This window comes from Panthera tigris, chromosome B4 (assembly GCF_018350195.1).
Source record: "Panthera tigris isolate Pti1 chromosome B4, P.tigris_Pti1_mat1.1, whole genome shotgun sequence".
Classification (NCBI taxonomy): Eukaryota; Metazoa; Chordata; class Mammalia; order Carnivora; family Felidae; genus Panthera; species Panthera tigris.
In genome coordinates, this window is record NC_056666.1 from 79,472,485 (window position 1) to 79,493,696 (window position 21,212).

Below are 21,212 nucleotides of genomic sequence, written 5' to 3' on the forward strand. Positions count from 1 at the left end.
GATTCTAGAGCAAAAATCAAGTCACGCTGGTGTCTGTGTTTATGTACCTGCCATGGCACCCCCAAATGAGACAACTCCTCTCAGAATTTCCCTCTTAAATTGGAACCCTCCTCAATCTTTCACTTTTATCTCGCTGGGTAGAAGAAAGTATGGTCCACAAGGGGGAACCTTTATAATATGGGGGTCTTTCCCTTAACCCTTTTAAATATCAGCAAATTTCCCTCCTTTCTGAAGGTTTGGGGCTGTATTTTTAAGAGCCAACACAAACTGTCAGACAGGGAGACTCCTCAATCCCCTAACGAGGTTCATGTATTAACTAACATGTTGTCTCCACCAGCTCCTACACACTGTCTGCTTTGGGGTTCGAAACTTTATTTTTCCCCCCTAGCGACACTCCAGGGAAACCTTAACGTTACAGAAGATGAATAAACGAGTTTTTTCCCAGCGTAGTCCCGTTTATGGCTTTATTGCTACCCATTGATTACTCCGCTTTGTTACACAGAAGGAAAAGATCATAAAATCCGGCGACATCCGGGTTCTTGTTATAGCCACCCCCCCCCCCCAAAATGGTGAAGAGAAAAATATGAGCTTCCACTGCTTCCTTCGCTAGCCCCACCGCCCCCTCTTTGTCAACTCAAAGCATTTTCAGTCTATGTCACGATATCAAATTAAGTTTGGATTAATCAGGAGAAAACCCACATCTGCACACCTTCCGCTGTTTCAGTTCGCCCACTGCGGCTCCCTCAGAAGCCTCGTACTCAGCTGCCTTTTTCCTAACCTTCCCTTCCTTTTTCTCGGCCCCAAGGTGGAAAGAAAATGGGGGTGGGGGCTGCTGAGAGGCCCGGCTCTACCAGGTGTGGCTGGCCCCTGAGGGAGCTCCCCAGGAGCCCTTTGCTGGAATCTCCCAAGCCCCCAGGGCTCAGGTCCAGGGGTGCCTCCCTTGGCAGGGGCAAGGGGCTTCTGACCTGTGTAGGGGCTCGAGCCTGCCAGACGCTAACTGTCCTTCAGAGCCCCACCAGCCTTGTCTCTCTGCCTGGATCTTATGTGAATTACCCCACCGGCCCTCCCTGGCTCCAAATCATAAATTCTCACCAACATAAACAGGAGTTGATGTGTCTAGAAAGATTCTCAGAGTTCTTTCTTCTTCCTTATTTTCCTTTCTCTCTCCCACCTTTTACTCCTTTCTCTCTTTTTCTATTGTATTTTCATACATTTTTCCCTTTTCTACCAAAATGCTGCAGCAGCTTCCCCCCAAAAAGGGGGTTCTGAGAGGCAGAAGGAGGCTAAAAGGAAGAGGAAGTGGATGCATGGCCCTTTTGCCTACTTTAGCTCGCCACTGTACCCTGAAGTCTCATCCTTACCCCCTTTAGACTTACTTACTCCCTACATCCCCCTTACACCTAAGCCTACCAGCCACACTCTCCTTCCTCTGAGCGCCACGTTTTATGCAGTTTCTTTCTACTTTTGATTTTTTTTTTAATTACTGGGGTGGGGGAATCCTGGCTTAGTGATGAGGACTCACTCCATGGAGGGTCAAAGCAGGATTTCCTGCAGGATTTCTGGGGATTCCCCCCCCCCCCCTGAGCTGGGAAGGGGCTCTTCCCATGGAGAAATCGGGGTGTAATTTTAGAAGGGGGAAGATACAAACGATGAAATCGGATCGAAAATAGAGGGATTTCTCCAGCCCTGGCTCTAGCCACAGCACAGTAAAGTTAGCTGGAGCTTAGAGATTTCCTAGCAGTGTAGCCCCTCTTTCCTGGGCCCCAAGGCCCTGCTAATGCATATTCACCCTTCTCTCACCTCCAAATCAGTTCCCTAACATATATATTTTTAAAAGAAATCCAAGTCTTACTTTCAAAGCACACACTTAGTCTCAACTAGGGAATCAACAGAAGCAGAAGCGATTTTTTTCCCCCTTCTTGACATCTGGCTTGCGATTGGCTGGAAGGGGGTCAGCTGACTTTGTCATTTTGTCTGTCCTGGATTGGAGCCGTCCCTATAACCATCTAGTTCCGAGTACAAACTGGAGACAGAAATAAATATTAAAGAAATCATAGCCCGACCAGGTAAAGGCAAAGGGATGAATTCCTACTTCACTAACCCTTCCTTATCCTGCCACCTCGCCGGGGGCCAGGACGTCCTCCCCAACGTCGCCCTCAATTCCACCGCCTATGATCCAGTGAGGCATTTCTCGACCTATGGAGCAGCCGTTGCCCAGAACCGGATCTACTCGACTCCCTTTTATTCGCCACAGGAGAATGTCGTGTTCAGTTCCAGCCGGGGGCCGTATGACTATGGATCTAATTCCTTTTACCAGGAGAAAGACATGCTCTCAAACTGCAGACAAAACACCTTAGGACATAACACACAGACCTCAATCGCTCAGGATTTTAGTTCTGAGCAGGGCAGGACTGCGCCCCAGGACCAGAAAGCCAGTATCCAGATTTACCCCTGGATGCAGCGAATGAATTCGCACAGTGGTGAGTTTTACAGCTCCGAGATATAAATTAAATAAACTGAACTGGCTTTATGACCGGCTTCCCTAGAAGAACGGGCGGAGAGAGTTTTTTATGGCCCCATAAAAACAATCACGCTCGTCTCCTCGCCGACGCCGAGACAGGGCCCCCTCTTCTGCCCCCTCTGCTCGCCTCCCGCTTGCTCGCAGGGGCCTGGCCCCCTCGGCCCCTGACGCATTGGAGGGCTCCAGGCTGAGGGGGCAGGAACAGGGCAGGGTATGAGGGGAGGGGGCAAAGGGTAGGGGAGCCCCCCAAAGTCGAGTCAGGCTGAGGAGAAAGGAGGGGGAGAGTAGGAGGCAGAGAAGTGGGGAGAAGTTTCCAAGGAGCTAGGGTGCTTGGGGAAGTGGGGGAGCCCAGTCGTTGAGAAATGGGGCCCTCATCCCCAGTATTTGGGATTTTTCAAAAACCAGTTTTTAGACTTACAGCTTTCTGCCTGATTCTTGCCCCCCCCCTTTCTTTGGGACACTCACCCACCCACATACGGTGGGGGACTGAATGAAGTTGGGATCCTGGCTGAACCCCCAGTGGGGGTGGGGCAGGGCAAAAGGGAGAAGGCTGGAGTCTGAGGGGGCCCGTCAGCTGCTGGCCAAGTTGGGAGGGTCAGGACTTTGCTAGGCTAAATCGTCTACGGAGGATGCCTTGCTGATTGTTTTTAGTGTGTTTTGTGCCCGGATCTCTAGGGGTCGGCTATGGAGCGGACCGGAGGCGCGGTCGCCAGATCTACTCGCGGTACCAGACCCTGGAACTGGAGAAGGAATTTCACTTCAATCGCTACCTAACGCGGCGCCGGCGCATCGAGATCGCCAACGCGCTCTGCCTGACCGAGCGACAGATCAAAATCTGGTTCCAGAACCGCCGGATGAAGTGGAAAAAAGAATCTAATCTCACGTCCACGCTCTCAGGGGGCGGCGGAGGGGCCGCGGCCGACAGCCTGGGCGGAAAAGAGGAAAAGCGGGAAGAGACAGAGGAGGAGAAGCAGAAAGAGTGACCAGAACTGTCCCTGTCACCCCTCTCTCTCCTTCTCCCTTGCTCCCCCCCAATTCCCTCCTAATCACACCCTCTATATTTATCACTGGCACAATTGATGCGTTTTGACTCCCTAAAACAAAATTAGGGAGTCAAATATGGACCTGAAAGTCAACTCTGGACCCCTCCCTCACCGCACAAACTCTCTTTCACCACGCGCCTCCTCCTCCTGCTCCCTCGCTAGCTCCTTTCTCGGCTCCTCTGCAGGCCCCTTCCCCCGCCCAGGCCTTGGGGGCTCCGTCCCTGAACCTCGCTTCAGCTCCACAGATCTCCTTCCAAATGAGGACTTGGCCTCCCACCCCCTCGGCGCCCCCACCCCCGCCCCTGCGCGGAGAGCTGGCTCCCGGGGCCGGGGCCTCCGCTCCGGGGCCTCAGGGCCCGGCCTGGCAGCCGGGGAGGGCGGGAGGCCCAAGGAGAGCGCGTCGTGGCCCCACAGCAACCCCCAGGGCCTCCCCGCAGCCCCTGCCCGGCCCCTCTGCCCCAGCAAATGCCCAGCCCAGGCAAATTGTATTTAAAGAATCCTGGGGGTCATTATGGCATATTACAAACTGTGACCGTTTCTGTGTGAATATTTTTAGCTGTATTTGTGGTCTCTGTATTTATATTTATGTTTAGCACCGTCCGTGTTTCAATCCCATCTTAAAAGGGGAAAAAAAAGAGGGAAAATTACAAAAAGAGAGAAAAAAAAAAGTGAATGACGTTTGTTTAGCCAGTAGGAGAAAACAAAATAAATTAAAAAAAAATCCCCCTCGTGTTACCCTCCTGTATAAATCCGACCTCTGGATCCGTTCTCGAATATTTAATAAAACTGATATTATTTTTAAAAGTTTATATTGGGATTTCTGTTAATTCGCTCGCCCGCCGGCCTGGGGTGAAAGTTGGAGCAGGCTCCGAGCGCTCCCGCGTCCGCCCGCCGCCTGCAAGCCCCCAGCCCCCTGCGCTCGCCTTTCCCGGGAGCTGGGCGCAGAGCCGGGGCCTCCCCGCTCTCCTGGTGGACGTGCTGGGGGAGCTGGGAGGCCTCTCTGGGCTTCCCAGCGGAGCAACACACTCACCCCGCAAAAAAAAAAAAAGGCTGCATAGGATCTCGTTGGGGGTGGGGGGAGAAACCCGGTTGCTCGGATTGGTCTCCAGCCGCACACAGGCCTTTCTTCCAGCCTGTGGTAGTCTGGGGTCCTCGGCTTCTGAACCCCGAGCCCCCAAGGGCCTGAAAAGAAGCATTCTCCAGGCACCAGGGCCTCTCCCGTCCACTTCTGGGAGTGAGGATGGGGGGCGCGGCGCTAGCAGCCCCCCGGGCCCGCGCCAGGCCGACTGTTGCGAAACGTGGCGGAGGCGGAGAGCCGAGGGGAAAGAGAAGACCGCGGGATTTGAGCCCTTCCGCAGGGATTGAGCGATTCAAGGACATCTCGAAAAAGAAAGCCTGGAAACTGAGCCTGCTCTGGGACTCCTGACAGGGCTGGGACAAAATTCCTTCTTCCTTACAACCCCAGTCCCAATCTGCTTCCTTCCTCCTTCTTCTCCCCTCAAACTCGGCGAGTGAGGAGCGCAGCCAGACCCTACCCTAACCCTTTCCCCAGCTCAGGCCTTCTCTCCTTAAGCCCAGACAGAGAAACCTGAGTGGACCTAGGGGGTGAGGTGGTGAGGGGGTCTCCCGGAGGGAAAAAATCCGCCAGAGTTTTCCAGACCTTCCAGATCCCCGCCAGCGCCCCCTCCAGCGCCTCCGCCAGCGGGGGGGCAGGAGGGGGGCTTCTCCTGGCAGGGGCGGGGATTTCCTGGGGAGAGGCAGGCAAGAAAGAATAAGACTTGGGGCTAGGGGAGGGGGTTCGGAAAGGGGCCGAATGGCTGCGGAGCCCCTGGCCACAGGCTGTGAAGGTTGCCCAGGCGCCTGACCTGCCCACCTCCCCCATCCCCCACCCCCAGCCAGGTCCTTTACACGCCTCCAAATAGCTCAGAAATTGCTCTCCTGTGGACCTTCTGCATCTAGGTCCCTGGAAAACCTGTTACAGAGGCATTTTCCAAAAAGGGCACAAAACAGGCCTTTTCCTCTGCCATGCTCATATATTTGTGGAAGCTTGAATCTTGCTTCTTTATGCCCTCAATTAACATCTATTTTCTATCTCAAATATCTGGCAAAGGTACCACATGAGGATCATGCATAGGGATACAGAGCAGTCCTCCAAGCCCATTGTGTCTGGTTACACACACACACACACACACACACACACACACAGAATTGCCTTTTGCCACTCTGGAGTCCAAACATGGTGAGGTCTACCCAACTCCCCCTGTATCCTCACCTCCAGGATCATCCCAGAGTTCCCAGGACTCTAGGATTTGTGACCCTCAACCCCCGCCCCCCCATCCAGTTCTGCCCATCCAGGACCCCTCCTTCTCTGGACATCCTGTCCACCTCTCCAGGGACTGGGTTCACTTCCCCATGCTGACAGTCGCCTCCTCAGCAGTAGCAGGGCCTTGGGGCCTCCAAGAAGAGGGACTTCGACACTTAGTTTAGAGAAACTGAGATAAATCCCCTGGGATCTCCAGCCTGGGCAGATTCCCCCTCCCCCCCCCCCCAATCTCCTTTCCTCAGCCATTTTTGGAGATTGAAAGGCTCTGGGGGTGGGGAGGACTGAGATATCCGTTAGTTTTTGTATCCTAAATGAGGCCTCATCTTTTCTTAAAATTAAACACAATTTAAAAGGCCATTTCAAGGGTTTGTTGCAGCAACAACCAGCTTCTCCTCTACAGGGTAGAAAATTCAGCGGTCTGAAGGCGAGGCGAGAAGCCAGGCTGCAATTCCTCCAAGTAGGCACCAGGTGTCGCTGTGGGCTCGTTGTCCCGGCTACCCCCCAATTCCAAGAACCATTTTTTTTCTCCCCCTTCTCTCTCTCTTTCTCTCTCACTCCCTCTCCCCCTTGGTTGGGCTTTGCCAACATATCAAGATGCGTTTCGCCGGCTTCCATCACTAACCTCCCGGAGGTCATCAAGCCAAATTTATGAGTGGCCGCTCGAGTCACGTGACTCTATTTAAGGCTCCCTTATTTGGGAAGAGCGCATAGGATAAAGAAAGAGATATCTCCACCTATAAATTGTGCACTTTGGAGAACAAAAAACCCCTCAACTTCAAAGAGTCACAAATCACCCTTAATCAAAAAGGGTGCAGAAATTTTTTTGGGGCCCTCCCCGCCATGAGCTCCTACGTAGCCAATTCATTCTATAAGCAGAGCCCCAATATCCCTGCCTATAACATGCAAACTTGTGGGAACTATGGATCGGCCTCAGAGGTGCAGGCATCCAGGTACTGCTACGGTGGATTGGACTTAAGCATCACTTTCCCACCGCCTGCGCCTTCCAACTCTCTCCACGGGGTAGACATGGCTGCCAACCCCCGGGCTCACCCCGACCGCCCCGCCTGCAGCGCCGCGGCCGCTCCGGGACACGCTCTGGGCAGAGATGAAGCGGCTCCTCTGAACCCCGGGATGTACAGTCAGAAGGCGGCTCGCCCAGCGCTGGAGGAGCGAGCTAAGAGCAGTGGGGAGATCAAAGAGGAGCAGGCGCAGACAGGGCAGCCCGCCGGACTGAGCCAGCCACCGGCCCCGCCACAGATTTACCCGTGGATGACCAAACTGCACATGAGCCACGGTAAACTTTAGGACTTCATTTTGCGCGCTCGGGTCCGCCTGGGTTTTATAGGCCATGCGGGGCAAATAAAGAAAAAAAACCTGCGGCCATAAATTTTACGATCCAGGCATCAATGGCTCGTAAAACTGTCCACTAAAAGGCTTAGAGGCTGTGTGCGCCCAAATTTACGACGACATAATTGGATCATAGGAACAAAACGTGTATAAAAGGCAATATTCAATTTTGGGGGGAGAGGGAGGGAGTTAAAAAAATAGAGGGATCTGAAGGGTGAGGAGCGCGGGGCTCCAGAGCGGGGATCCCCCCGCGGCTCCCTCCCTCCCTCCCCTGTGGAGCCGGCTCGGCCGGCGCTGGCCGCTCCGGAGGATTCCAGCGACTCCGGGAGGGGCGGGAGGGGGGTCCCCGGTGCTCGGATCTCGAGGGTGCTTATTGTTCGGTCCGAGCCTGGGTCTCCCTCTCCCCCCAACCCCCTCAGCCCCTCCGGCTTGCTGAGTGAAGGCTGCGGCGGAAAGTTTCCTGCCAGGGCGGAGGCGCCTCTCCCGGGGCTAGGCTGGGCTAGGCTGGGCTGGGCCGGGCCCGCCTGCGGCCCGCTGGGCCTCTCCTGCCCTGCTCGCCTCCTCTCCCTCCGGCCGCGGGTGGGGGCCTGGGCTGGGGTCGGGACGCTGGGGCGCTGCACGCTATTCACCCCTTCCTGGCTTGGGGGGGTTTATATTCCAGAGACGGACGGCAAGCGGTCCCGAACCAGTTACACGCGCTACCAGACTCTGGAACTGGAAAAAGAATTCCACTTTAACCGCTACCTCACTCGCCGCAGGCGCATAGAGATCGCCAACAACTTGTGTCTCAACGAGAGACAGATCAAGATCTGGTTCCAGAACCGCAGGATGAAGTGGAAGAAAGATTCCAAAATGAAAAGCAAAGAGGCCCTTTAGAGGCAGCGGGGAGGCCCGCAGATAGCGCCCTGAGCCCGCTTTGGTCCCTGCGCCTTTCCTTTTCGGTTTTCCGCTCTCTATATTTTGGGGCAAGGGCGGGGGCTGCAGCACCGGCTCCCGGGCCTCACAGACAAAAGCGCTTTTCCTTGGCATTCCGCATCCCCACCGACCCCAGGTTCCCGCGGGGCTGCCCGCGCTGCCCGGACTCCCCTCAGTTCTGCTTAGCACCGGGGGGGCCCAGGGCAAGCTCCGCACGGGCTCTCCAGAGGGCTGTGGTATACCGGCTGGTGCCGAAGGAACCCTGGCCTGGGCCGCCTCTCAGGCTTCCAGCCCCAGAGCGGCCTGCCGGAGTTAAGGTCGGCCTTGCGGGCGCCCCAGGCCCCGCGCCCCGACCCTCCAGCCTCCCCTCTCCTTTGTTCCTGGCTTAGGCTGGCCAGGCGGCTGCGGGCTGCGGGCTGGTGAGAGTGGTTGTGCCTGGCGGAGTCCGGCGCCAGACTCGGGGTGCTTCGTTGTAGCGACTAAACTCCTTGTTCGGTTTTTAAATGATTTGCATATGAAAGGGGGGAATGGCTGTAGGTCCGCCTAGGGTCCCCTCGGTTGCCCTCGGCTCTCCAAACCTTCTCCCCCATCCCTAAGCCCGGTAACCTCTCCAGCCTGCGCCCTCTGCATGTCCTCTCAGGTCCTCCCCACCCCACCCCCGCCGCAGACCATTAGCTAGCTCAACTATTGGGGTTCCTTGCCACTGGACCCCAGCAAGCAGTCCTAGAGGCTCCTGGCTGCCCAGTAGTCCCTGCCACGACTTTCTGTGCCCTCTTGCCCCCTCGCTGTTGTCCAACTATTTATTGACTCCAGGTCTTTCCTGAAACTATATTTTGTCATATCAAATAAAGACAAAGAGAGAACAGGACTAAAGATGCAGCAGTGCCTCTCTGTTTGGGGCATGTATTGGGTAAAAGTGTCTAAGTGGGCTCTGGGGTGTAGGGGAGGCCCACGGCCTTTCAGCCTCTTTTTTTTTTTTTTTTTTTTTTTTTAAGAATTCTTAGGAGCTTCTAGGGGTATTGAGAAGAGGAAGGTGTAAGTGAGCTCCTTTCCAGATCCCTGGTTCCCAGAAGGGCCTCTGGAGAAAGGGGAGGGCACCTAGGCAGTCTGTACTGGCTTTTTCCCTGCTGTGGCTCTCCGAGGCTTGCAGGCCTCTGCACCCCGTTCCCACCTTGGCTGGCTGGATCTGAGGTCTCTAGACTGGCAGCAGCCTCCACTGCTTGCCAGAGCTAATTTGCAGGGACTGGTGGCTCCGTGATACCTCTGAAGATCTCTCCCAGGGCCAGGGGGTCCCTGAGGGGCCTGGCTGGACATCGAGGGAGGGCTGAGCCTTCAGCCCAGGGGCCCGTTTGGTCCCAGAAATATCCGCAGGAAGAGTTGGTACTGCTTGGTGAAGGGGGTGTGGGGGAGTTGGAGGAAATGTGTCTTAGCTTTTTATGATACTGGGGGAGATGGGAGCAGGGAGGGCAATCTACAGGGTACCTGCCTGGCAGGAAATGTTCTGACTGCTTCCCCACTTCTAGGGCCTAAGGCTATGCAGGACAATTAGCTGGGAAAGGAGCTGCATAGACTGGTGCCTGAGTCCTGTCTGTTTGCCATCATTTGTCTCAGTCTCTGGGATTTTGTGTGGAGGGGGAGGGTGGGCTAAGGGGAAGGGGGAAAGTCAGATAATTCAGGTGGTGCCCGAGGCTGGCTGAGGCCCAGGCTCTGCTCTGCCCCAGGCTCCTGGGATGGGATGGGGGAGGAAGTACTTTATAGGAGAAACAAATGTGGGAAGGGTCCATAAAACTTTACTGCATTTCCTCTCCTGCCTCCCACAACGGGGTGATTTCCTGGAGCCAAGCCTAGGCCCCCCACACTGGGGGAGGGTGCGGTTCAGGAGCTGGGCTAGAAGACTGCTATAGCAGCCAAGAGGGAAAGGGAGCAGAGAGACTCTGGGGAGGGGCAAGGGGAATATTTATGATTATTAATGCTGATGCTCCTTGGATTTATTATAAGGACTGACTTCTCTGCATCCCACTGCCTAAGCTATCCATCTGTCTTTTTTTTTTTTTTTTTTTTTTTTTAACCCAGGAGCCTCTCCTCACCCCATGCCTAGCACGTAGGAGGTCTGGACAAATGATTATTGAACTGCACCCATCGCTGTACCCTTACCTTCGCCCTGCACTCAGGCCAGGTTAGGGCGCCCGTAGTGTCTCTCCATGACTAGCACACAGCAGTCTGCCCAGCCTAGCACCAACTCGGCTCCTCTCTCAATCTCTCACTCTCTCTCTCTCTCTCTCTCTCAAATAAAATGTGTAATTTTCTTCAGGGAGTTATTTTAATTTTTTCTCCATGCTGAGGAAAACTATTGGGCGAGCGGTGAAGCGTGGAGAAGCACTGGCGTCTCCAGTGGGTAACAGTTAACTAAGAAAGAGGCCGTGGCGCCCGCCATCGCGCGCGCCGGCATCCCGGGCTGCCGAGGTCCTGAGCTTCCTCCCCAGAGGACGCACCGCCCCAGGGATAGAACCAGGGGCTTGGCCGAGGCCAGGGCCTATATGACTCAGACCCGCAGGGTAGGGCGCACCGGCCCCACCTTGCACTGAAGGCCTCCTTCCGCCAAGGCAGGGCAGGGTGAAGGCCTCTCTTTCTCTGGAGCAGCTGGAGTGCTGACTGAGGTTGGCCGGGCTGGGGTAGACGCAGCCGCGCCCGCCCGCCCCCGCCCCTGCCCCTCCTGTCAGTCTGCAGGCCTGCGCCCAGGCCCCAGCCTCTGCTCCAGCGGCGTCAGCGGCCACAACCTAGCCAGAGGCCTCGGACGCACTCCCCTACACTGGGAGTAGGTACCGCCCAGACCCTCGCTTTCTCTCCGAGCAGAGGCCTCTGCTTTGAAGTCTGAGGTGGTTCTCCCACCAGCCAGCCTCCTGGAACAATCTGCGAGTACCAGGATTTGGCGTTGCTCTGGGAAAGTTGGTGGAGGGGCTTCTGGGTCCCAAGCAGAGACCATGGAGCCTGCCTCTCCACTTTGCCCTGAAGCCCACCCCCTCTGGCAGCGAGAAAAAAGGGCAAGAAGCGTGACTTACCTTCCCCGGGGGAGTGGGAAGAGGGGGACACGGCCCACTCTGAGCAATTAGAGGAGAGAGGAGGAAAAAAAAATAGGAGGAAAAAAAATATCAACACGACCTCGAAGGCGACAGGTCCTTATGGAAATAAGTAAGTAAATAAATAAATAAATAAATAAGGATCCACCCTCTCCCCCCTCCCCACCCTGCAAGGGGGGTGTGGGGGTGGGGCAAAGGAGCAGCACAAGGGCTTTTTAGTGTAACTGAGCATTAGAGAAATACGCACGGCTTCTATGTGAATTTAGGAGTTTGAAACTTTTGGAGGTTATTTATGTGAATGGCCCGAAGGCAAGCCCGTGAGTGGCTCTTGGGGGACCACGTGATGTCATTAAACCAAGTTTTATGGTGTAGGGAGAGCTGACAAACCCACAATATATTTACATCATATATAATCTTAACTGTCCAGCCACGCAGCTGCTGGTGAGGTTTAATGCTAGGACAGAGGGCCTGGCAGTTAGAGGGGATTACGGCGCTGGGGATGATGGTGAGAGTTACATCTTCGCAAATGAATCCCAGGCGAACGCTGTAAGTTAATTTTCTCTCTCTCTGACCCTTTCTCCCATTTACCTAATCCCCCTCCCCAAGATAGGAGGCAGTTCCCACTCATTAAGGGGAGGGGAAGAAGGCCTCCCCGGGCATCCCCAGGCTAGGGTGGAAGAAGAAGAGAAGAAGCCGCTGGGAGGTAGGAGGATGGGGGAGCTTGTCTCCTCTGACCAGCCCTCCCCTCCCTGCCCTTTATTCCCTCCAGCTGCGAGTCAACTGCGGTAAAGAGAGGCCTGGGTTCTTTAGAGCTTTGCTAGGTCTTCCTGACCCCCTCTTCCTCCTCAGCTGGGAAGAAAGACTGCGGCACACACATGGGTGTTGGGTGCTGGTGAGAGTGTGTAAACTCTAGGTGCAAGCGCACCTGGGGGGCCCTGGGCCAGGGAGGGGCCAGTTCGGCCCTTGGGCCACGGCAGGTCAGGCAGCTGGAGAGGGAGGCCGGGAGGGAAGGCGTTGGGACTTCTGAGCCCATAGGCTGCGACCTGAAATGGCAGAAGCATCTTGAAGGTGGCTGGTTTGAATCCAGGGAGTCCCAAAGCGCTTTCTCTTTCCTCACCACCAGGCCTGGGTGGGCAGCTGTCCCAGCGTCTGTAGTCTGGGGTCTTAGTCTGGCTGGGGCCAGTGTGGTTTCGTGCCTCCTCCCTCTAGCTGCTGGGGTCTTTGCTGGCACCCCTAGCCCTTGTCTGAGGTAAAACTAGGCCCGGAGGCCTAGAGGTTCTGCTGTGAGTGGAGTGTAAATGAGTGGGAGAGTGGAGGCAGTGTCTTTACTGGGCTGGCCAGGAAAGATCCTCAGCCCGGAGGAGAGAGTGGCCTCTGGGGGATGGAGCCATCAGGGCCCAATATGGGCAGTGATTCCTGGGGCCAGTCTCAGGCTGGGGCACCTTAAAGATTTCTAGGAAGGAGCAGTGAAGGCGTCGGGCACGGGAGGCACGTGTCCTCCACACCTGCAAGTGCCTACCCCTCCCCATGAGTCACCCGGAGCTAAGCCAGGATGGAAGACATAGAAACTCAGGCTCCTTGAAGGGGCCGACCATATCTCCCATATCTCGAGGGATTCCGAAGCAGGGAGGAAGGCGGGCCCATGGAGGGCTACTGGCCTAGGCCCAGGGAAAGGGGAGGAGAGGGGAGGGGGCGAGCCAGGTCAGCGCCTACCCAGGGGGGAGGACTGCCTTAGGGCTCGAGGCGGGCCTGGACACCGTTTTTGTGGAGAAGTGTTGGGGGGGGGGGACGGGGAGAGGATGTTGTCAGTGTGCCCCTGCTGCCCAAAGAACTGAGGAAGAAGCGGGACTGAAGCAGAGACGGAGAGCCCAGGCAGACTCCAGGAGGGTGAAGGGGAACAGAGACCCAAAGACACCGGTGTCTGAGCCGATCCCCATCCCTGGCTCTAGCGGGCTCTCGCCTGCGTGAGGAGCGCTGGCAGGGGACATGGGGAACTCCCGGATGCCCTCCCTCTGGAGCCCTCTGTCCCACGCCAAGATTGGGCCTTCCCACCATCCCCCCCCCCCACTCCTTTATTTCCCAGGGAAGCGTGAGCATCCCAGAGGATTTCCCCAGTAGCCCATTCAAAAAGTTAACTCTCAGGTTCTCCCTTTCTCATAAGCGGCCCTCTCCATTCTCCCCTCCCCACCAGTCTGTGATTTTAAGGGCTTCTGGAAACCTTCCATTCAAACCTCAGGGAGACTGGAGTTTTCCTTGGTCTCTAACTTGACTCTGCCCTTCCGCCGGCCTCTATAGGGCTTTAGGGAGCGAGTCTAATGGCCTTTAATCAAAAATTTAGCCGGGGCCAGAGTCCCACACCCAGGCAAACTCAGCCTTCCCAGACTCCTGGCCAAATTGCAGTCCATTCCCTTCCTGTCTGTGGAGAGGGGTGTGTGTTTCTGTTTCACAGATTTATGCAACGTCTGTTGGGGGTTCTATGACTTCTTCATCTCCTTTTCTGTGTCTTAAGCTCAACAGTTCCATTTAAGTATCACCCTCTCTTCCTGCCCCAGTAGTAATAGATCGTCCTTCCTCTCAAATACCTGGGCCAGTTTTTTGCTGTTTTGTAGGACAAATACACAATACACAAATGGAAGAAAGACAAATACAAATTGGGCCTGAGACTCTTGGTTTTCCACCCCGCCCCCCACACCTGATTTTGGGGTCTCCTGGAGCAGGGAATGGGTGATCAACCAGGTGCCAAGGTGCCCCAGTCAACCTGGGAAGCTTTTGATTTTGTTCCTAGGTCTTTAACCCTAGAAAAGGTCAGACAACCAATCAGAAATGCGCTAAGCAGGGTCACATGGGCCCCACAAACCAATCAGCCAAAAAGTACTTGGGTCTCTGTCTCACTTTTCCCCTCAACTCCTCTTCCTCTTTCCCTCCCTCACCACCCACGTTAGCCCCTGAGTCCACCCTTTCTCAGCTACAAATGGGACAAGCGATACTGAGAATATTCTAGCCCCTCTCTTTGTCCCTGAACTAGTTCTGGGGAGTCTTTGGCTTGCGTTCTCTGGTTCTAACAATGTGCCTCGAGGTGAATATCAATTGTACAGGGATCTGAAGTTGGAGGCGTCCTCTGGATCATTCCCATTTCCCCCCCCCCCCGGTGAGGTCCTACCCAATTCACTGGGCTTTATAGACGTAGACTCGAGATTAGGGTGTACAGTAGGTGTGGATATGGACTCCAGCCCTGAATTCAAATTCTGACAGTGATTATTCCCTAAACACTTACCTTGTAGAGTTTTCATTCTCTTCAGATCCTCCTGGAGGCAGGTGGGGGCGATTAGAAGAGACCTCTTTTGATTTATCATTCTGGAAGTGCTCAGGAGCCATTAGCTTTATCAAAGGACCTCTGAGGTGATTGGGGAAGGGAGCTGACGTGGAGATTTTTGCTCCCCTGTTATATTAAACAGTTGATCAATTTAAGTCCCTTTCCTTTCCATTCTTTTAATAATATAATAATAATAATATCAATCTTATACGATTATTATACAACAATAGTAACAACAATAATAAACTAAGTGATGATCCTGTGTCCTTGCCACAAAGGACACAGCCACTGAAAGTGTGGATTTCTGTGTTTGTGTTTAGATGGATCAAGTCAGAACAAGCAGTGGGTGAGAAACTGTTTTGGAGCAAGATTGTCTAATGGCACAGAAACTGTGCACGTAGGACAGAGAGGCTGTGTTTTCTGAATGCTGGGGCTGGGCCCTAAGCCAATCCACTCGTGAATCCAGACCCAGAGATTTCTCCCTCCAGTACCCCCCATGCTCTAGGGCTTTGTTTTGTGGTTAATTTTATGGTTGAGTTCCCTCTCTTCTCTTGATCTTCTGCCCTCCTTGAGCTGACTGAGGGGCAGGAGCTCTGATGGCCTGTGCCACTCAGACCTCTAACCCCTCTTTAGGGGTATCAGGAGTGCACGAGTGCAAGTAGTAACCCAGTTTGAGCTGGGCTTTGTCAGCACCACTCTGCTTGTTGGTCTTCTGCGTGGGCCTGATTTGGGGACAGTGCCACAGGACAGAGGGGAAGGATTAGAATGAGAAGTCAGAGGGAGAGCAGCTCTTCTCAGAAAGCATGGGACCTCCACTTCCCACATCTCCGTCAACCACACTGCACCACTGACCTCTTTCATGAGTTTGAATTAAAGCACGCACATTTATTTTTCCCTGGTAGATGGTGTGGGAGTCTTTGAGACCAACTTTCACCTCCACTGTGGATTTCTCACACTGGAGTTTCGAGATCTCATGAAGGGTGGAAAAAGAAAGATGGGGGCTTGCTTCTGTCCCAACAGGCACTGGGAAGAGAGGTTTGATTGCTCCAGTCCCTTCTAATACCCATGTGAACTTCTTCTGTCGCTTTGACTCTCCCTTTCTGTGTATAATTGCTTTGGGCTGAGTTTTTGAGCTGAAACATCATTGTCCTAGGCTTCAATTCTGTGTTTTCTTTTGCTGGGGAAACAAGAATTACCCTGAGCCTCCTGCTGGTGGGACTGGAGACCCTGGAGCCCTTTCAGATGGAGAAGGGAGACAATCCAGATTTGAGACCCCAAGCTAAGGCTTTCTGGGTTAGAGATTCCATTTAAGGAAGGAACTAGATTGCTGGAGGGCCAAGAAAATCACATTCCCTTTTATTGGGTTTTTGTCACCCAGAATAGTATATCTGTATACTCCCAGATATACTATTAGTATATATACTATTATACTAATAGTATAATACTATTATATTAGTATATATACTAGTATAGTATATAGTATAGTATATAGTATATATACTAATACTAGTATATACTACTAATAGTAGTATACTATTAGTAGTATATCTCCCTTGGCTGCTTTGAAGGGACCCCAGAAGCCCAAGGAGACTGAGGAACTGGGGTGAAAGAGATCTCTTTGTCCTTGAATCCTACAGAACCCTGGGATTCACCTTCCTCTGACATTGCTAAGGCTCACTGTGGGGCAAAAGGAGAACAGAGATACCCAGGAGATTTGCTGAGTGTGTGTGTGTGTGTGTGAGAGAGAGAGAGAGAGAGAGAGAGAGAGAGAGAGAGAGAGAGATTGGGGGTGTGTGTGATGCAATTTGGGACTTGGGAAAGTTGGGCTAGGTAACCAGGACCTTATTCAGCCTCTGATGACCAGGCCTTAAGATCTACAATGAGAGGTTGGATAGGTTTATGCAGGAAGGCAGCTACTTCTCTACACCTGACACTCATACAGAGAAAGTTCTACCATGATCTGCAGCCCCACACGGGCTGGGTGGGATGTGTGGGCTCAGTTACCTGGTGTTCCTTCAGTACCGCAGGTGTCTCAGCTCTCTGAGAGGCAGAGCAGGTTGGGTTCCACCCTTGAAAAATCCCCAGCCCTCGGCCCCAAACACCACACCAGAACACACAGTAGCATATGCACATGCCCAGAGAAGCCCAGTAAACCAACTTACTTGAGCCAACCTCGCACTCATTGTCCTGCCCCATTTTTCCCATGGGTTCAGCCTGAAGACCATTTGTCCTCCCCAGCTCAGCCCTGCCCCTCAAGCCCTGGGCAACTGTTAAGTTTCCTCTCTCCTGCCTCCCTGGAACACCGAAACGCTGGAGCAGCCCCCACAGATGGGGGCAGCCAGGCTCTTGGTGACCTTTAGTGTCCTGTTAGCCTGTTGGGTTGTGGGGTGTTGAAAGGCATTGAACTGGGACTTTTGAGACCAGACCCGTCTCTGATCAGATTCTCCTTTTACTTGCTATCCTAGCCTCGAATTCCAAAACTCCAAATTTCTCAGGGCTGCTTCTTTGGTCAGTGGGGGACAATTTTGTCTAGTAAATACTTCTTTAAAAAGTCAACTTTCTGGAAAACCCAGTGTGTGTGTGTGTGTGTGTGTGTGTGTGTGTGTGTGGTGTGAATGAAGGGAGTAAGGGTCAGGTCCCTCATTTTAGATTGGGTCTCTCCCCCTTCTCTGGGTGGAGGATGGGGGCGTGGGCTGAGGTTTTATTGAGGGTGCTTTTCCTGTTGGGAGTAGAGATGGGGTCATAAAAGCCTAGAGGAGGCTGTTTTGATCTGGTGACTTCTCAGGAAGTAGCATCTGAGGTTTTGCTTTGTAAATCACTCTCCCCCAAGCTGGCCAGCTAGATTGGATTGCACTTCCCGAAGCCCACCTGGGGCCCTCTTGCCTCCCTTTGCCCAGTAAACCAAAGAAGAAAAAAATAAAAGGAAGTCCAGGGCTTTCCAAATCTTGTGCCTCCAATAAGAAAAGCGCTTGTTGGTGAATTTTCCCCCTCAAAGTTCCAGATTTAAAAACCATGCAATCGCTCATTTTTCTTTTGCCCACACAGACCTTGGTGTCCCCAACCCCTCAATTAAAAAGGGACTAACATGGAATGCAATCAGCTTTTGAGCCTGGTGGTTGATACTGTGACTCCTGGGGGCTCTACCATGACTTCTGGATCTGCTATCTCCCTGTGACCCCTTTCCTGAGCCCAAACCCCTTCTTGACAAGACGGGACTTCAGAGGTCGAAAGAGCTCTTGAAAAGAGGCATTGGGAGTGAGCATATAGAGGAACCCATCCAGCACCTAGCACCGAATGAATGGAGAAAACCCTCTGTGACTGGGTTTTATGTAATTAAGATGGGTGTGGGTGTGTGTGTGAAAGCCCACAGCCTTCTGACGGCTCACTGTAACTGAACTGTCTCCAAACAAAATCATATTTTACCTGAATAACTCCATTTTTTAATGTTAATGAGCCTTCCCCTTCTAAAGACACCCCAACTTCCCAAGGGTCCCCCCACCTTCCCCAGCCCTGGGCTAGGGAGCAGAAGGGAAAGGAAGAAAAGAGCTCTCTACCTCCATCTCAGTGAGGGCTATATCAAGTCAGGATGCTTTCAGGCCCAGGGATCAGGGCTCCTATCCATTGCCAGAGAAATGCTCCCATATGCTGGAAATGAGGCCATAGATTATGAGTTCCTGGGCTTCTTAGCACTTGCACAGGTCCTAGTTTACCCTCATTTGTTTCCCAGAGAAGTCTGGGCTAGGACATCCCAAACGCACAATCACTAGAGAATCTCCCTCATTCCTAGGACTCAATGCAAATACACATATTGTTATAGAGAGCTGAGCAGTCCAATAGCTATACACGTGAAAATGTATTTATAGATCGATCTATGTCTATATAACAGGATGTATGTTTTATATCACTTTCTGCTCCACATTTAAATGCAGGTATATAGATCTTTAGATTTATAGATCCACAGTGAACATACCAGTCCTCCGTCGAATTCCTGCGTGCGCATTACCAATCTTTCTGTAGTGTTTGGATGTATACGCTGGGATGTATTGGTACAGTCTCTCTAAACATCTAGATGAATCTTTGGAGTTTTTTTTTTCTCGATGGGAAAGAACTATGTGTGTGTTGCTCAATCTCTATTTTGAAAATTTTATCTAGATTTATGCAAGGGCCTCTCAACCCGTAAAATAGCTACATATTGAGGCTACACATTTGGAGATCTTTACGGTCTTTGCAGTTTTGCTGCAAACTTAAACATTTGAACATATGTTTAAAGGGGTTCCATAATGCATGCATCTGTATGTAGGGGCATAGATCTCCCTCTGGAAGGATTTAAACTTCCTGCATCTCTCTATCTCTGTGATCAAGAGACATCAGGCGAGTGGGGGTGGAGAACAAATACCTTTTGGATGTTTTGCTTGTTAAAGTGAGTGATTCTGTTGCTATCTCTAAAGCTATCTCCAAAACTAGTCCAACTGAGTCATCTGCGCCTTCAAAACCCACTCTAGGGACCATAGCCTCTCTCTCCAGGCTGTCTCTGTGACAGCCAGGCTCCCCATCCTGCAGTACCTCTCAAGACAGCCTAAGGAGAATGCGAGAGAAGGGGAGAGCCCTCAGCTGGGCTCCTCTTGGCTCTCAGGGTGGAGAGGCTGACACAGGCATGAAAGTCTTCCCCAACCCCAAATGGGCCTTTGAAATTTGGAAAAAGGGCGTTCAAGTCCCCGACTATTTTTGTAGAGTGCCCAAATGGTGCCAGGGTCACTGCCCGACCCCTAGGTGCGCCCCTCCCCAATTGTTCTTGGTGCCCAGGGCCCAATTAAGCGGCCGCCTCGCTCCCGGCAGCCTCTCTCTTATCGGCCCGGGATTGATGCCTCCGCGGCTCCTGTATATCATTTCCAAGATTTTTTCTGTCCAACTCCTCGGCTCCTTTGGCTTCCGCGGCTTTGACTAATGATTGCTACAGATGCCAACGTCTCCAGAATCCTAATAGCCAGGCAGGCGGACTCTTATTTACCCGGCAACATTGCTGCGGGGTCCGGGGTGGGGGGGGGGAGGTTGGGGGGAGCAGGGGTTGGGGGTGTTGTAGGTCGGAGGACAGGGAGAAGGTTGTGACCAACTCAAGTTTCCCTGAACTTCTTCCCCAGTGGGCAACACATTCCTGAGTCCCTCCTCTCCCTGAAGGAAAAAATGTGTGTGTGTGTGTGTGTGTGTGTGTAGTCATAAAATACTGCTAATAGTAAACTCATTGCTTGCCTCGTTGGAAGGGATCAAAGAATGAACAGGACGTGGGAGAATACTCAGAGAAGTGTTTATTAGTTGTAAATAGATGAGAGAGTAAGCGGAAAAGCAGTGGTTTGGGGAGGAAAGGGAGTTGTGTTTTGTTTTGTTTTGTTTTGTTTTTCTTCCGGAGACAGGGAAAGAGGTCAGCCACGGTGGGCGAAGGGGCTCCTTTTCTTTATTTCATGGCTTCCCCTTCCTCTCCCCACCCCAAACCTACACTTCTCATAAATGAAAATTCCTCCCCTCTTTCCCTTCCTTCGCCTCACCTTCAGTCCCTCCGGGGAAGGGGCTGTCGCCCGGCGTGTTCCTGGACGCAGGTGCCCGCGGCCGGGCCCGCTGGGGCTGCCAGGGCGACGGGCCTCTGTCTGGGGCCGGGAAGCCAGAGCAGATTCAACGACCGACGGCAGGCTGGGGGCCGCCAGCCCCACGGGCCCGCTCGCGCTCGGTGGTGCAAAGTTGTGGCCGAATTTTCTTGTCCCGGCGCTTCTCGAGCTCCCGCGCGGGTCTGCTCCTTGGGGGAAGCGGCTCGAGCTCCCCGCGGAGCCTGGAGCCGGGCGTGGTGCCGCCTCGGGTCTCCATCCAGACCTTCTAATGCACACCACATTCGGGGGAAGAGAAAACACAAAAACGCGGAGCAGCCCAGCTCCGGGCCCAGGCATGGAGTGATAACTCAAACATGGAACATTTTTCTATCAGAGGATAATGGAGCACAAAATAATTCAGGAAGGCGAATGGGCAGGACCCGAGTATCAGAGCCCGGCGGCGTGGGGCTGCTGCAGCCAGGGCCGCGCCGAGCACCGTGGGAGGACCATTTCGTTGGCGTGTAGGGCGAGGCAGGAGCCCGGACCCACCGGACCCAGGCCACCCGAGGGGCAGTCTCTAAATTACAGCCCGTCAGGAGGACTCGGAAACACAAAAAGGGAGCCGAAAGATTTAAACAGTCGGAGGCAGAGGCGTCCCGACGCGACCAAAGCGAAAATCAATCACGTAATTAAACCGGGGAGAGGGCGAGGCCCGAGGCTGGGGGTCCTGGGTTCGGAGGAGGCGGCCAAGGTGCGGGCCGAGGCAGGCGAGCGGCCTGGGGATGGGGCTCGCCCTCCGCGGCCAGAGCGCGGAGGGGGCTGCGGGCAAGTTTAGATCAGATCGCAATGGATTCCCGCTTGGCTGGGAAGTCCTGAAGCCGCCGATGGCCTCTTATCGAGCTCCCCCATTTTTATGGAGCTGTGGTGCAGCATTAAAGGCTGCTCCCCATATTCCAGTGGTGCCAGGGATGTGTCTAGGGAAGTGTGTCCGGGAGCCCAGGTGGCACCAAGATGCTGCCTCTGGGTTTGAGGGGATAGAGGGAGGTGGCACCCTAGTTTCGGCCCTTACATGTTGTCCTGGGCCTTAACTCCCCCAA

General features: G+C 53.6%; 2 protein-coding genes across 2 annotated transcripts; both read left to right on the top strand.

Moving 5' to 3' along the window:
* The first annotated feature begins 1,983 nt into the window (after positions 1-1,983).
* On the top strand, positions 1,984-3,854 carry HOXC6 (homeobox C6). The gene is made up of 2 exons (XM_007081411.3): positions 1,984-2,480; positions 3,197-3,854. Exons 1-2 carry the CDS (start codon positions 2,081-2,083, stop codon positions 3,502-3,504), a joined length of 708 nt encoding a protein of 235 aa, XP_007081473.1. The 5' UTR covers positions 1,984-2,080; the 3' UTR covers positions 3,505-3,854.
* A 2,873-nt stretch (positions 3,855-6,727) lies between these two features.
* Positions 6,728-8,110, top strand: HOXC5 (homeobox C5). Its single transcript, XM_007081410.3, has 2 exons — positions 6,728-7,181; positions 7,896-8,110. The coding sequence occupies exons 1-2, from the start codon at positions 6,728-6,730 to the stop codon at positions 8,108-8,110; spliced, it is 669 nt and encodes a 222-aa protein (XP_007081472.2).
* Positions 8,111-21,212: the final 13,102 nt, after the last annotated feature.

Excerpts from the sequence above, each read along its gene's own strand:
- HOXC5 (XM_007081410.3), top strand. The coding sequence starts at position 6,728 with ATGAGCTCCTACGTAGCCAATTCATTCTATAAGCAGAGCCCCAATATC. Across the intron at positions 7,182-7,895 it reads CAAACTGCACATGAGCCACG|AGACGGACGGCAAGCGGTCC; the intron begins GTAAACTTTAGG and ends TTTATATTCCAG.
- HOXC6 (XM_007081411.3), top strand. The coding sequence starts at position 2,081 with ATGAATTCCTACTTCACTAACCCTTCCTTATCCTGCCACCTCGCCGGG. Across the intron at positions 2,481-3,196 it reads GCGAATGAATTCGCACAGTG|GGGTCGGCTATGGAGCGGAC; the intron begins GTGAGTTTTACA and ends CCGGATCTCTAG.